This window comes from Phocoena sinus, chromosome 5, assembly GCF_008692025.1.
Source record: "Phocoena sinus isolate mPhoSin1 chromosome 5, mPhoSin1.pri, whole genome shotgun sequence".
NCBI classification, from domain to species: Eukaryota; Metazoa; Chordata; class Mammalia; order Artiodactyla; family Phocoenidae; genus Phocoena; species Phocoena sinus.
In genome coordinates, this window is record NC_045767.1 from 67,712,507 (window position 1) to 67,725,422 (window position 12,916).

Genomic DNA, 12,916 nt, shown 5'->3' on the forward strand with positions numbered 1-12,916 from the left:
ATCAAAAAAACAAACAATCCAATCCAAAAATGGGCAGAAGACCTAAATAGACATTTCTCCAAAGAAGATATACAGATTGCCAACAAACACATGAAAGAATGCTCAACATCATTAATCATTAGAGAAATGCAAATCAAAACTACAATGAGATACCATCTCACACCGGTCAGAATGGCCATCATCAAAAAATCTAGAAACAATAAATGCTAAAGAGGGTGTGGAGAAAAGGGAACTCTCTTGCACTGTTGGTGGGAATGTAAATTGATACAGCCATTATGGAGAACAGTATGGAAGTTCCTTAAAAAACTAAAAATAGAGTTACCATAGGACACAGCAATCCCACTACTGGGCATATACCCTGAGAAAACCTGGACATATATACACTACTAATAATTCAAAAAGAGTCATGTACCAAAATGTTCATTGCAGCTCTGTTTACAATAGCCAGGACATGGAAGCAACCTAAGTGTCTATCAACAGATGAATGGATAAAGATGATGTGGCACATATATACAGTGGAATATTACTCAGTCATAAAAAGGAATTAAACTGAGTTATTTGTAGTGAGGTGGATGGACCTAGAGACTGTCATACAGTGAAGTAAGTCAGAAAAAGAAAAATACCATATGCTAACACATATATATGGAATGTAAAAAAAAAATAAGAGAGAGAAAATGGTCAGAAGAACCTAGGGGCAAGACGGGAATAAAGATGCAGACCTACTAGAGAATGGACTTGAAGATACAGGGAGAGGGAAGGGTAAGCTGGGACAAAGTGCGAGAGTGGCATGGACATATATACACTACCAAACGTAGAATAGATAGCTAGTGGGAAGCAGCTGCATAGCTCAGGGAGATCAGCTGAGTGCTTTGTGACCACCAGAGGGGTGGGATAGGGAGGGTGGGAGGGAGAGAGATGCAAGAGGGAAGAGATATGTATAACTGATTCACCTTGTTATAAAGCAGAAACTGACACACCATTGTAAAGCAATTATACTCTAATAAAGATGTTAAAAAAATTACATTAAAAAAAATAAAGCCCATCATATTACATGCATTTGTTGTTTCTCTCACTGCTCTCTTGGCAATATGCCTTTTGTTTTCCAAGGATCATCTTTCTGCTAGGATTTTGTCTCTCTTTTCTCCACTCCATGTCGCACAGCTTCTAGACAGCCATGACTTACTATTCTACATGATCTCAACTGCTGGAACTCTAGTCTGGATCAAGACACTAAGCCTTTAATTTTCCCTAAGGGGGGATCGCTCAGATAGGTTTATTAACAAGAAGATAATCACTAGAAACTATGAAGGGTTCAAGGAGAGCCAGTTATACCAAACTAACTCTGCTTCCCTTTCCCACATGGTGCGATCACTAGTTTGACAGATCAGATAATGTCGTGGATTCTATGTACCATGTCTTTAGCAAATTGGAAAATTAATTCCTTTCATTTTATCACTGTAGAACTGAAGAAGTGTAAGTTATCTCTTAGGTGGATCTGTATTTGACTGAAGAACATATTAGAGTAGTACCGATTTACTGATTGACGTAAAGCTTTAGGGAGGCCTTTAGTGTGAGCTCTGTACTTAAAACTGCTGAACAGAAAAGAATCATAAAGAATTTGAATGTCGCTATGGAAGACACATGTTTACTCCAAATGAGCAAGATACAAAACAGAAAAAGACTGAAATGAACAAGATATAACTTAAGAAAGATGGTGATGGAAATCAAGTTAGCAGTTATCCTTGGGAAGATAATAAAATACAGGAAGCATGAGGGGGCATGTGGGGTGCTGGTCATGTTTGGGTGATTGATACGGGAGTGTGTTCACTTTGTAAAAATTCACTGAGCTTTACACTTATGCTTGATGTACTTTCCAGTACAGTCGAACTCTGTTTTATCAGAATTATACAATCTCTGGTTCTAATTAGTGTGTGTTTGTGTGTTAGTGATGGTGGTTTATGTAAATTGAGTCACATCTAAAACTATATAACGAATTACAGTGGGATTCTATAGCATTTAGATTTCTCGTAAGTTTTTAGATATTTTACTGTCCAATATGGACTTCCCTGATGATGGACATCATCAAAATTGGCTACCAGCCTATAATATGGTCATGTATTTCCTTTAACATTACTCAGTGGAGGTAGAAAAGCAAATGAGATGAACAGGGCTGAGCAACTTATTATTATGTTAACACAAAATATGGGCATTTTATGAAGTTATAAGATTTATTCAGTGTGTCCTCTTTTAGCCATACATGTATGAAAGAAATATTCTCTCAACATTGCCAACATTTATTCATATTTTCTTGGAAGCAAATATACGGTTGACATTCATTAAGCGTTTGTAAGTCTTCTCAAAGCCAAACATCTGCTTGGCATCCAACGTGTTCACAAACTTCTTTCTTTAAAGGAATGTCTGTTGAGCATTTATTAGCTTCATTTGTGCTTTATGACTACCCTTTAAGTAGAACATTTATTTAGACAAATCCTTAAAGTTTAAGACAATCCCAAAAGATTCAAGAAGCGGATCTGTCTTGACCCTTTACTTAACATTCTCAGGCTATGACAGAAAGTATTCAAGGTGTCCCTTTAGACGCCTTCTTGGAGGGCCCCTCGATCGGATTCAGGTGAAAGGTTTTGCCTGGAATGCCACTCCCGAGTGAGGACACTCACTGAAGTCAAGTGTTTTCTTATGCACTATGGGGAAAAGGGCCTAAAAGGGGGTTAAACTTTGATTAGAGATGTTGCAAGTAGGGAAAAATGCTTACTTCAATTTCACTTCTGCTTTTCAGAAGACATGAGTACATAAATTATGTAGGAGAACGGTGATTACTAGACAGTCTAAAAGCTTGGAGGCTCTAGGCCAATTTTCAACCAACTGTCACAGAACATAAGTTTCAAAATATGTTTAAGCTAAACTGACAACTACAGAAAAAATGTAAGATTCTTTGAAAGGCTGGCTTATGTGAACTGACGAGGATCTCTGCTATTTAACACACAGCGATACTCTACTGCAACGTTCCCACTCTCTTCTGGAGGGAATATTAAAAGAGGTAGAACAGATGCTTCCCTGAATTAAGCAGATCCAAGCAGTAGACAGACTCTTCCCAGCACAGAGTGGCCAAAAGAAGTAGGGTTCATCCAAAAACTGAAAGGGCTAGGAGAGGTCCCCTGGCCTAGTAGCTCTCAAGCTGGAAGAAGCTAACCCAGGAAGGGTGCCTGTGTGCATGGGTTTCCCACCTTTCTATGCCAGAGAAGCTCCAATCTTAACTGCTGTAGACATCCATTCTCCCTGGAATATTTGAATCACTGCTATATGCTAAGCTCTTCATTTTACAGGTCACAAAACCAAGGCCAGAGTGATTCCATTAGGTATCCAAAGTGCTAGAGCAGCAAAGCTAGAACAAGCATTTCATAAATCCCCAGCTAAGGTGCCCTTCTATCAATTATACAACCTGTAAGACCTTAGGGCATAAAATATTGGCAGCTGAGATGAGAAAGTATTTATCTGGTACAGTTAGTTTGTAGAATAGCTCTTGATCTTAGCTGTGTACATAAATCTCCATGAGTCCCGGAGCAAGCCTTTTCCCCCTCTACCTGTCCAAGGAGTTCCAGGGAGTCTGTGAAATCCCTGAAGTGGTACATTCAATTTAACATGTCTGTGTAAAATTCGTCCATAGCTTTCATTTGTTCTTCAAAAGTATCTGTGATCACACCAAATGGTAAATATCAGTGTACCTGAAGAAGGGACTAGGAAAACTTACCAGAAAGTCCTTTAACATGACATGCATGTTTACTATTAAACTACTCAGGTTATATAGGTAAATTCGCACAGTGGTAAAAACAAAAACTGTACAGTACCTATGAAAATACAGTACTGGGTAGACTGATAAAAACAGATTTTATTTTACTTCTTGGATTTTACATAATTGAAAAAATTATTTGATGTATAACATGCAACCTTCACTCTGTAAACCAAAACCAGCACTCCAAAGCCCTGAATAATTTGGGGGCCAGGGGATTATTTCTGTATCTGAGTATTCCCTTTAGAAACTGATGGTGAGTAAGAGATGTCATGACAACTGACAGAGAACAACTGTTCTTTCTATTCAACTGTAGACTCTTCAGGGAAAACGCTCATCTTTATAACTCTGTCAATTAGGCAAACACTAAAAACTGCCTCCTGCCCTTCATGCTGATAATGTCAGGGAAGACAAGTGGCTGATGTAATCCTGAAGATGGAGCTAATGTCCAGAGCCTCATTATCCATTAAGGGAGGCTTTCCCCCTACTTCCACTCTAGCAAAGGAAGAGCAAGATGCTGAATTATCTTCATGTGTGGACTGACAAGAAATAAACTGTCATTTTGAGGGAAAAACCTAGAAAGCCAGCATGAACATAAACTAATTTGAGAAACAGTGCCCTACTGTATTTTGAAATAATATTCAGTATTTATCCAGAGGGTTTCTTATAATGGAGTAAAATAGAGAATTTCCTGAGGCTAGGAGATTACAATCATCTGAGAAACCAGGAGTAAGAATGCGTGCATTTAACTGCAAAGAAGGATATGCAGAACTGCCCACCTATTCCTCACAGTGAGGAATCAACATGGAAATTATCCTTCAAGGTCAGTAAGCTAAATGACAAGAAGATGGTCTGTGCCAATAGTTTAAATGTCAAGCGGCACCGGGCCAAGAAGGTGCACAGCTATAAATCGGGCAGTGGCACTGATGTAATTATGGGCTTAGACGAATTCTCAAAGCCAGACCGGAAGCTGAACCACAGTCTTTGGGGAAAAGAGAGAATATGAAGGTAATTAGAGGAAAAAAGCAGAGGAAAGTTTTTTACTTTTTTAAAAAAACCCTAAAACTCTAAATAAAACTCAATGTCTGCAGAGGGACCTTCATGGTCCTCAAACATGCATAAAACAGGATGGAGGGAGGAAGGGGCCACCCACATCTTTATAAGCTCAGTGTCAGAGCAGAGCTGCACGTGCACGGCAGTGTGTGTCCCTCCCAGGGGCCTGGGACCTGGAGGGGTGCTGAGGTCCATGTGACTTGTGAGCATCCAGAACGAGGATCTCAGGAGGGAATTTCACGAGCACAGAACACATTTTTTTCTCCCTGGACTCTGCTTTCTAGTTGTTCTCTCCCTCTGCTATTGTTTAATTTTGTGGTTCGACTTTTTGAAGGATGGTGGGAGGTACCGTGTTAAGCAATGCTCTAGGAATGAGGCTCAGCGGCGATGAAATCGGCCTCCTACGTCTTTCAAACCAACTGTGAGTCTGCTTAAAACACAAGGCAGACACAAATACGAAGGAGAGCAGGCAGGACGTCCTGTTCATCCTTGTATGTGCAGCATCTCTCCCCAGCACACAGTCGGCACAGAACGGATGCAGGCTCAAGGGAACCCGTCATTTTATCTAAACAGCTCTGTGGTCCGTTCTGTTTCTGAATAGGAGCCAACAGCCGTATCACTTAATGTGCTTTTGAGCAATCTTTTGTTGATCCTTGTGCCTCCGTTAATGAAAGTGATTAAACAACCAAGTCTGGCACAAAATTATCCTGATGGGAGAGCATCAGAGTTGAACATTACTAAGACCTGGTCAAAAGATTTACAAAGGAACGAAGAAACATCACTGGAAAAGCAGATATTAAAAAATCATGAGTATCCTCATGCTTTTAATTTTTATTTATTTATTTTTAACATCTTTGTTGGAGTACAATTGCTTTACAATGTCGTGTTAGTTTCTACTGTAGAACAAAGTGAATCAGCTATATGCGTACGTATATCCCCATATCCCCTCCCTCTTCTCATGCTTTTTAAGTAAGACAGTCAAGAAAATAATTTCCAGTTTTTTCTTCATGGTTAAGCAGAGTCTGATTATTACTAATACTAAATATCTGTACACTGTATTGCCTAAAAGCTTTATAGTAATAGTATTTATTAATACATGCCACAGAGAAGAAAAATTAAAGGAAATAATTAGATTCCTAGGAATAATAAGCAACTCTTTTAATGCTCTGAGTATAATATAATTTTATAGGCTGAAATGACATTTATCAAGGATATTTATTAAGTATGGTTTAAACTATATTTCACGAAAAAACCCCACTGAAATTTAGGAAATACCTATAAGGCATGGCTTATAAGTTTGGAGACAATATCATATACAGGATGTTTAAGTAAATAAAGCCTGGACGAAAAAAAGTTTTAAAAAGCAGAAGATTCTTTTATTCATAAATATATTTTAAGAGGAAAAAATAAAGTTTTACAAATAAAGTTTGTAAAACAAATAAAGTTTGCCAATAGTACAGTTTTAAAGATAATGTTAAAAGCACAGATTCTGAGAAATTCTCCAGAAGCCCTGCTAGTATTTCATCTCGCATGAAGAGAAAGCAGTTTGAGAAACTGCTACCCAACGCCTAGTCTGACCAGCTGGTAAGATTCAGTAAGTGGGTGGCAAAGAGGAAAATCCTTGCATTTCATGGTGACCAGAGGGGAAGAGACTGGGCATAGTCATAAATATACTTTAAATTTTAGGAAGACTTTGTTAAAACAATTTAGTCAAAGACATGAGGAAGATTCTTTGACAAGAAGTTCAGGAAGGATTGGAGCTAAATAGTTCACAAAAATACAATTCTATGGAGTAGGCCTTGATACCTCAAAACAGATTTTAATTTAGGATATAGGCAATATTATAAATTAGAGGGCAGAAGATTATATGGTCAATAAACAGCCTTCAGAAAAATGCTCAGCTATTTGGAAAATGATTCAGTTAGTGTCTCCCATCATGCATTCCCCCAAATAAGTCCAAGCAACAGAATCAAAGATTTAAGTGTAGAAAACAGAACCTTTAGAGAAGCAACCCTGGATGGAAATGCAGGTAAATAAACACAGAATGGCAAGAAACCTGCCAATTCAAATTATGAACAATAATCATTAATGATTGTCAGGACTCACTTTCAAAACTCTGCTAATAAATGCTACCCCAGTGTGTGAACCCTGAGTGAATGAATTAATAAATAAATAACCTGACATTTATGGATTCTGGATAAAATAACTTCAAGGAACTTTAAAAATCAGAACTTAGGATCCAGTTGCTCATTACTGAAATCTGACAATACCATGGAGAACTTACCTGCAGCAAATAACAGCTTTGCACGACAAAGCTAAGTCCAGAAAATACTGCCGTACTCCAAAAGTTAAGGCGTACTTGAGAGTTTTCCCATCAATTATAAGAGCAAAGTCATTCTCCTTCCGAAGAGCATCACCAAGGGTAGTGCAGTGACGACTGAGAGTTTCCCTTGTTCCCTGTAAAATTAAACGAAAGATGCCCTCAACATTTACTCCCATTTGTTCTACCAAGGTTGTTCAGCAACTACTTTTAGTTATTTTTAGTGTTTTATGTTTCAAATTGCTTTCACATACCTCTACGCATCTGATTCTCACGAAAGCCCCTCAGAGAAGACTGGACAAACATTGTCAGAAAAAGTGAGTGACTCCCTTAAAGCCATACCCTGTTCCTAGCACGGCTGGGACTTGACTACACATCACCCATTCCCCTGCCATCTTTGCTCATTATTCCAACCACACGGTCACAATCTTCTTAAAGTATTTTCAGTACATTATCTTGTTAAAGCATAACAACGTTGAACTAGTCAAAATTGCTTAGCTATGAATCAAGGGGAAAAGTTGGGGAATATAATTTAAATAATTTATGGGTATTCTTTCAGAAGTTGTCAATGCGACTGAAACTTAATTCTCAAGAGGAGGAAATGTAGTATCTGTAATCTCTTGCCACTTCATGAATTGGCGTCTATAACTTTAATCGTGATTTCATGATGCTGTATTTCAGCTGGGGATGGTGACATGTGGTCTAGTAATCTTGACGGATTGAATAAAAGAACCCGTTCCATCAATGAAGAGTTCATTTTCAGGCACAATAAAAACCTTTAGTGTCAAGGAAGGCTTTGTTCACCTCAGCTATATAGAGAGGTTGTATTTGTTTCCCTCTGTTAAGAACTATTGCTTTCCCAGCTCTTCAAAGGGAAAAAATTTCAAGATACTTAATTTTTCTCCCTAGATCCTGTAGACTTTTCCTATAACCTGATAGGGACATCTTCTTATTTCAACGGAGCCCTAACATTATGAAGACACAGAACACGGGCTCTGCACAAGGAAATGTAAGGAACAATCACTTTCCTATTAGAGTTTTGTTCTGAGTGCTAGTATCTGAGCCCGCAGTTATTTATATAATAAATTTAACAAATCTATCTTTATATAATAAAATATACCTATAGTAAAAAATAATACATCATTTTTGTTATATTCAAAGGAGATATAATTATCGTTCCAATTTAAGACTGTGGTACAGTTATTTGAGTTATCTTCACAAAGAGGGAAGCAAAGACAGAGGTAATTAAAATTTTATATTGGGGATTTTTGAAGGTGTTTCTACATTCGTATTTCAAATGTGGTTCACACTATGTTCTGGAATTTCAGGATCTGTTTATCGAAATAACAGAACAATGTTGTACCGTAAAGTAAGCATGCCCAACCCTCCGAACGCTGGAACTTCATTTAACACTTCCCCTGTTCCTTGTTACACACAGTGACATGAAGGACCGCCATATAGCAGCATTCTTTGCAAAATTTTCTGTTCACACTTTACATTGGGGGGAAAGAGCTGTTTTAATTTACAGGCCTCACGCTCCTATTTCCTACTGGAAATTTTTGGCCCAAGAGAATTTTAAGAAAAGGAGGTAAAAAGTGTCAGCAAGATTCTGCAAGCAAATTTATCAATGACTATCCATAGCAGATTACCCTGGATTGTCTTAAAAGCAAATTCCCATAGATGAAATGAACAAACAAGCAGATTAATACACAGATAAAAAATGAAAATAAAATAAAACAATATTTAGCATGTACCACACACCAGTCATGGTTCTAAGGGCTACACACACAGATACAGTACTTCGGTTAACACTTATTACAACCCTGTGCAGGAGGCACAACTATTGTCCCCATTCTGCAGATGATAAGCATGAGACTTAGAGTTAATTTCCTTGCCCCAAAACACATGGCTACTAAGTAGAGAAACCAAACTCAGAATTAAATTTCTGTACTAGCTAGTCATTCTCTACATTATCCAGCAAAACCAAAACCAACAGTACCAGGCATAGCAAATCATAAGTGAAATCCCCATACCATTTCCCCTGTTGTTTCCCTAGAGCCCTCATCATCTGTCTCTCATCTTGTCTTTACCACCAACAGAGCCTTCTCTTTACAAAACAAACTTGAAACACAAATGAGTCTCTTCTTGCTCTAAAATTTTTCAATGGCTTCTACTGCTTACATGATAAAGTCTAAAATCCAAGTCCAGCTAACTTTCGTTCGCTTTTCTCTTCAAAACCTTGGACTCCTTTATTCCTCTCTCTGGACCAACCCTTTCCTCCTGAGATATTCCACTATCTTTGAAACCAAGCTGTCCTCTCAAGCCCTCCCAGACTCACTCCATGCTATCATGTGTAATTCACTCTATGCTAGCAAGACCCTCAGTTCCTTGAGGGGAGAGACAATGTTTAATGTGGTTCCCAGCCACAAACAGTGCCTGTAATTACAGATGCTTGGGAAAGACATATTTATGGAATGAGAGCACTGATAAATTTTGATTTCACCCCACTGGAAGCACTCCATTTCCCCTCTATTATCACTTCTGATTTGAGAGAGAGAGAGAGAGAGAGACAGTCTTCTCCTTCATGCTCTTTAATTTTCTAGAGAATAATAGGGATTATTACTTCAACAGTCTTTCAAACCAAGGCACTGTCCACTGAAATGCATGTGTGTGTACTTGTCTATTTATTTGCTTGCCTGCCTATCTACCTATCTACTTACCTACCCATCCATCTATCCACCCATCCATCCATCCATCCATCCGCTACTCTGTTTTTTTAAGTTTTGCCCAAGTCACTCCTGATCTGAAAACCTAAATGAAACCTGAGATGTACCTCAAGAGGACTTCAAATTTCTTTATAGATCAGCTGCAAAGCAAGACTCAAAGTCAAGTAAACCCCTGGCTGTGCAAGCCCCTCATGATCCAGCCTGTTCGACACAGTCCCGTGCACCCCACTCTCCCTTCTTCTGAGGGTGTTCTCTAACATCTTAAAATGTATTGAGAACTTATTTGTGGCGTCAGCATCCCTGGGTTTCCTGGGTGATTATCACAGATCTGCAGCAAATCAAACAGTGTCAGGAGATGTAACAGAGATCACATTTCAGAAGGTGAGTCAAAATCTTCGCACAGTGAATTCTCCAGTCAGCCTACCTAGGGCGCAAGGTAACAGCAACAGAAAAGCTGCAAACACTTTCTTATTTTCGTTTACAGTTTTATTTTGTAAGCAGCTCTGTTGTTGGCTGTGTGCTGCCAGTTACATGTTATATTTCACCCTTATTTATACTGCCAGGAGTATTTTAAAATTCTTTTATTTATGAAAGTTTATTGCTTCTCCTGTAAGCCTGGGAGCCATACGTTATGGCCATATTGCATTGAAGCTTATCTCCTGTAGCTAGAAATAAATTTATTACTACATTAGCTGTTGCTTTGTTTTCTTTTTGGTTACCGAAGGGGGAAATGTTTAAACGTTTAAACTTAGTGACATGTGAAAGTGTAAATATATAAATGAGAAGCTAACTCAGAAAAAGGATAAAAGACCACAGAGTACAACAACATAAAAGCTCTGTATCTCCTTATGCTACAAAGTCTTATTTGTGGGCTGAAAGAAAAGGAGCATTTGTTGCTATAATCAGGGAGAGTCAGAAGTAAAGGCAGTTTGGGGAGACAGACAGGCATTCAGGCGTCTCACCAGGCGGGGACCCAGGTATGGGAAGGAGCCGCAGGGAAAGCGGGATTTGCCTGCACCTCTCACAGCCTGCATCCCATGTGGACACGACAGTTGAGCATTCAGCTCTCTCCCGTGGGCTGCACCTAGCCAGGTGCTCATCAGGGGCCCTTATGAGCTCCTCCAAGCTTTCCTGCTTTGCCAAGTCACAATTCAGTCTACAGCCAACACTTCTCTGTTCTTAGTCCTGACACAACAGGGACTAGGAAGGGAATAAAATCACCTCCCCCTGAGGACAGGCTCTACTCCAGCTCTCCTCTCTTATATGGGTGCTCATTACTGCTGATCTATACTTTCACCCAGGCCTAGCCAATTCCACTGTTCCCAGAGGTTACTCCAGACCTTTTCTTCCCTTCTTCAGACTCCAAATTTGGCTCCTGTTAGTGCAGCAAACATCTCCCAGCTTTACTGAGAACATTCGTAAATTATTCTCTCAACTTTCCTCTCTTAATCTCAAAACTTCCCTTTACCTAATCCTCCCTAATTCCTGAGCTGGGAGGAAGACCTGCCTTCTTTTCTCACCTCTGTTCCTCCCTCTTCTCCCCTGCATCTTTATTCTCCCCCACTGTCACTCTTTCTTTCCTTTAAGACTACATACGGAAAGCAATGAACAATAAATAAACCAAGAAACGTCCCCAACTCTATTTTTCCTGAGTCCTCCAGGTGACATGAATACCTCCACCTTCTGGATTCTCCAAATATGTGTTTATACTTAATGTAGCGTGATGTATAATTGCTTATCTGTTTATATCTCTACTTCCCTGCAGGACTGAGGCCCTTGATAAAGAGATGAAATAAAATCAATACAAGCTTGGTAATAAAAGAATAATCAAATTATTAATGATTGGAGAATACCTTGTGGGAAGTTACAATGATTTTGTTGTGTGACCATTTTGAGCATTGTTTTTTGCTGCCTGTAAAACTCCTGTAATCTTGGACACTTTTAATTAGAGCAATAAATAAAATGTTAGTGTGCTTATTTTATTGTAGAGGAAATGGAGAACAAAGTGGTGGTTATGATCTAACATCTCCTTCTATCTCATATAACAGAAATTGTCTAATGAATAGAATGGAACCAACACCTAGACTAGCTACTTAGTGATCAAGCAGGTTATATAATAGTGGACTTATGAGAAGAAAACAATGTGTATTTGGTTTATAAGACACATGCTTGGAAAAGAAAAAAGAAAGAAAGATGCTTGGCAGATAATTAGGTCAAGCACAATTCCTCACAAAGATTAACTCGGACCAAAGGGCCTTAATAAAGTTCTATTTGGATCTTTGTATTGCCTGGCAAAACAGATAACATGTTCATACAATACCTGTCGGGCAGGGGGAAATTTCCCACCCTCTGCTTCTTGAGTTTTTTTGGCTGGCCTAATAATTAAATTGGCACAAGACAGATTAACAGGAGGGAAAAAACCCCAAATTTAATTAGTACACATGGAGTTCTCATAGAAATGGGACCTAAGAAGTGACCAAAGCAGGCAGTTTTTATAACTTTTAGACAAAGAAACAACAAATTTGTAAAGAATTGACAAGACAGAGATGTTTAAGCTTGGGGTAGTAAATTAGTGAGGAACAAGTTTTGTTTAAACAGCCTTCTTGGCCTGGAATTTCCTATCTCTAGTGATAAGGATGTCTATCTACCTCCTGGTGCCTGGCAGGTACTTTTCAAATGGGAGATTTATTTCTTGCTTTCTAAAGACAAAGGAGGGTCAGAATGTTCTTCTTGGATTGGCTGTTTCTTAAGTAACTTTAATTCATAATATTCAATATGCCAGTCTGGCATATTTTAGGGTGGCCTGCCCTGACCCCCACCATACCCTCCAATAAAATAAAATAACAACAATTTTTAAGAAATCAAAGACTGGCAGCTTTATGATAATCTTTTTTTTTTTGCGGTACGTGGGCCTCTCACTGTTGTGGCCTCTCCCGTTGCGGAGCACAGGCTCCGGACACGCAGGCTCAGCGGCCATGGCTCACGGGCTCAGCCGCTCTGCGGCATGCAGAT

At 38.9% G+C, this 12,916-nt stretch overlaps 1 protein-coding gene across 2 annotated transcripts in view; it reads right to left on the reverse strand.

The window, feature by feature from the left end:
• ATP8A1 (ATPase phospholipid transporting 8A1) overlaps positions 1–12,916 on the reverse strand; it is a 235,290-nt gene that overhangs the window by 70,636 nt on the left and 151,738 nt on the right. For both annotated transcript variants that reach the window (XM_032632465.1, XM_032632464.1), the window contains one exon: positions 7,143–7,315. In XM_032632465.1, the coding sequence (XP_032488356.1) occupies positions 7,143–7,315 (173 nt within the window). The remainder of the gene's footprint in view (positions 1–7,142; positions 7,316–12,916) is intronic.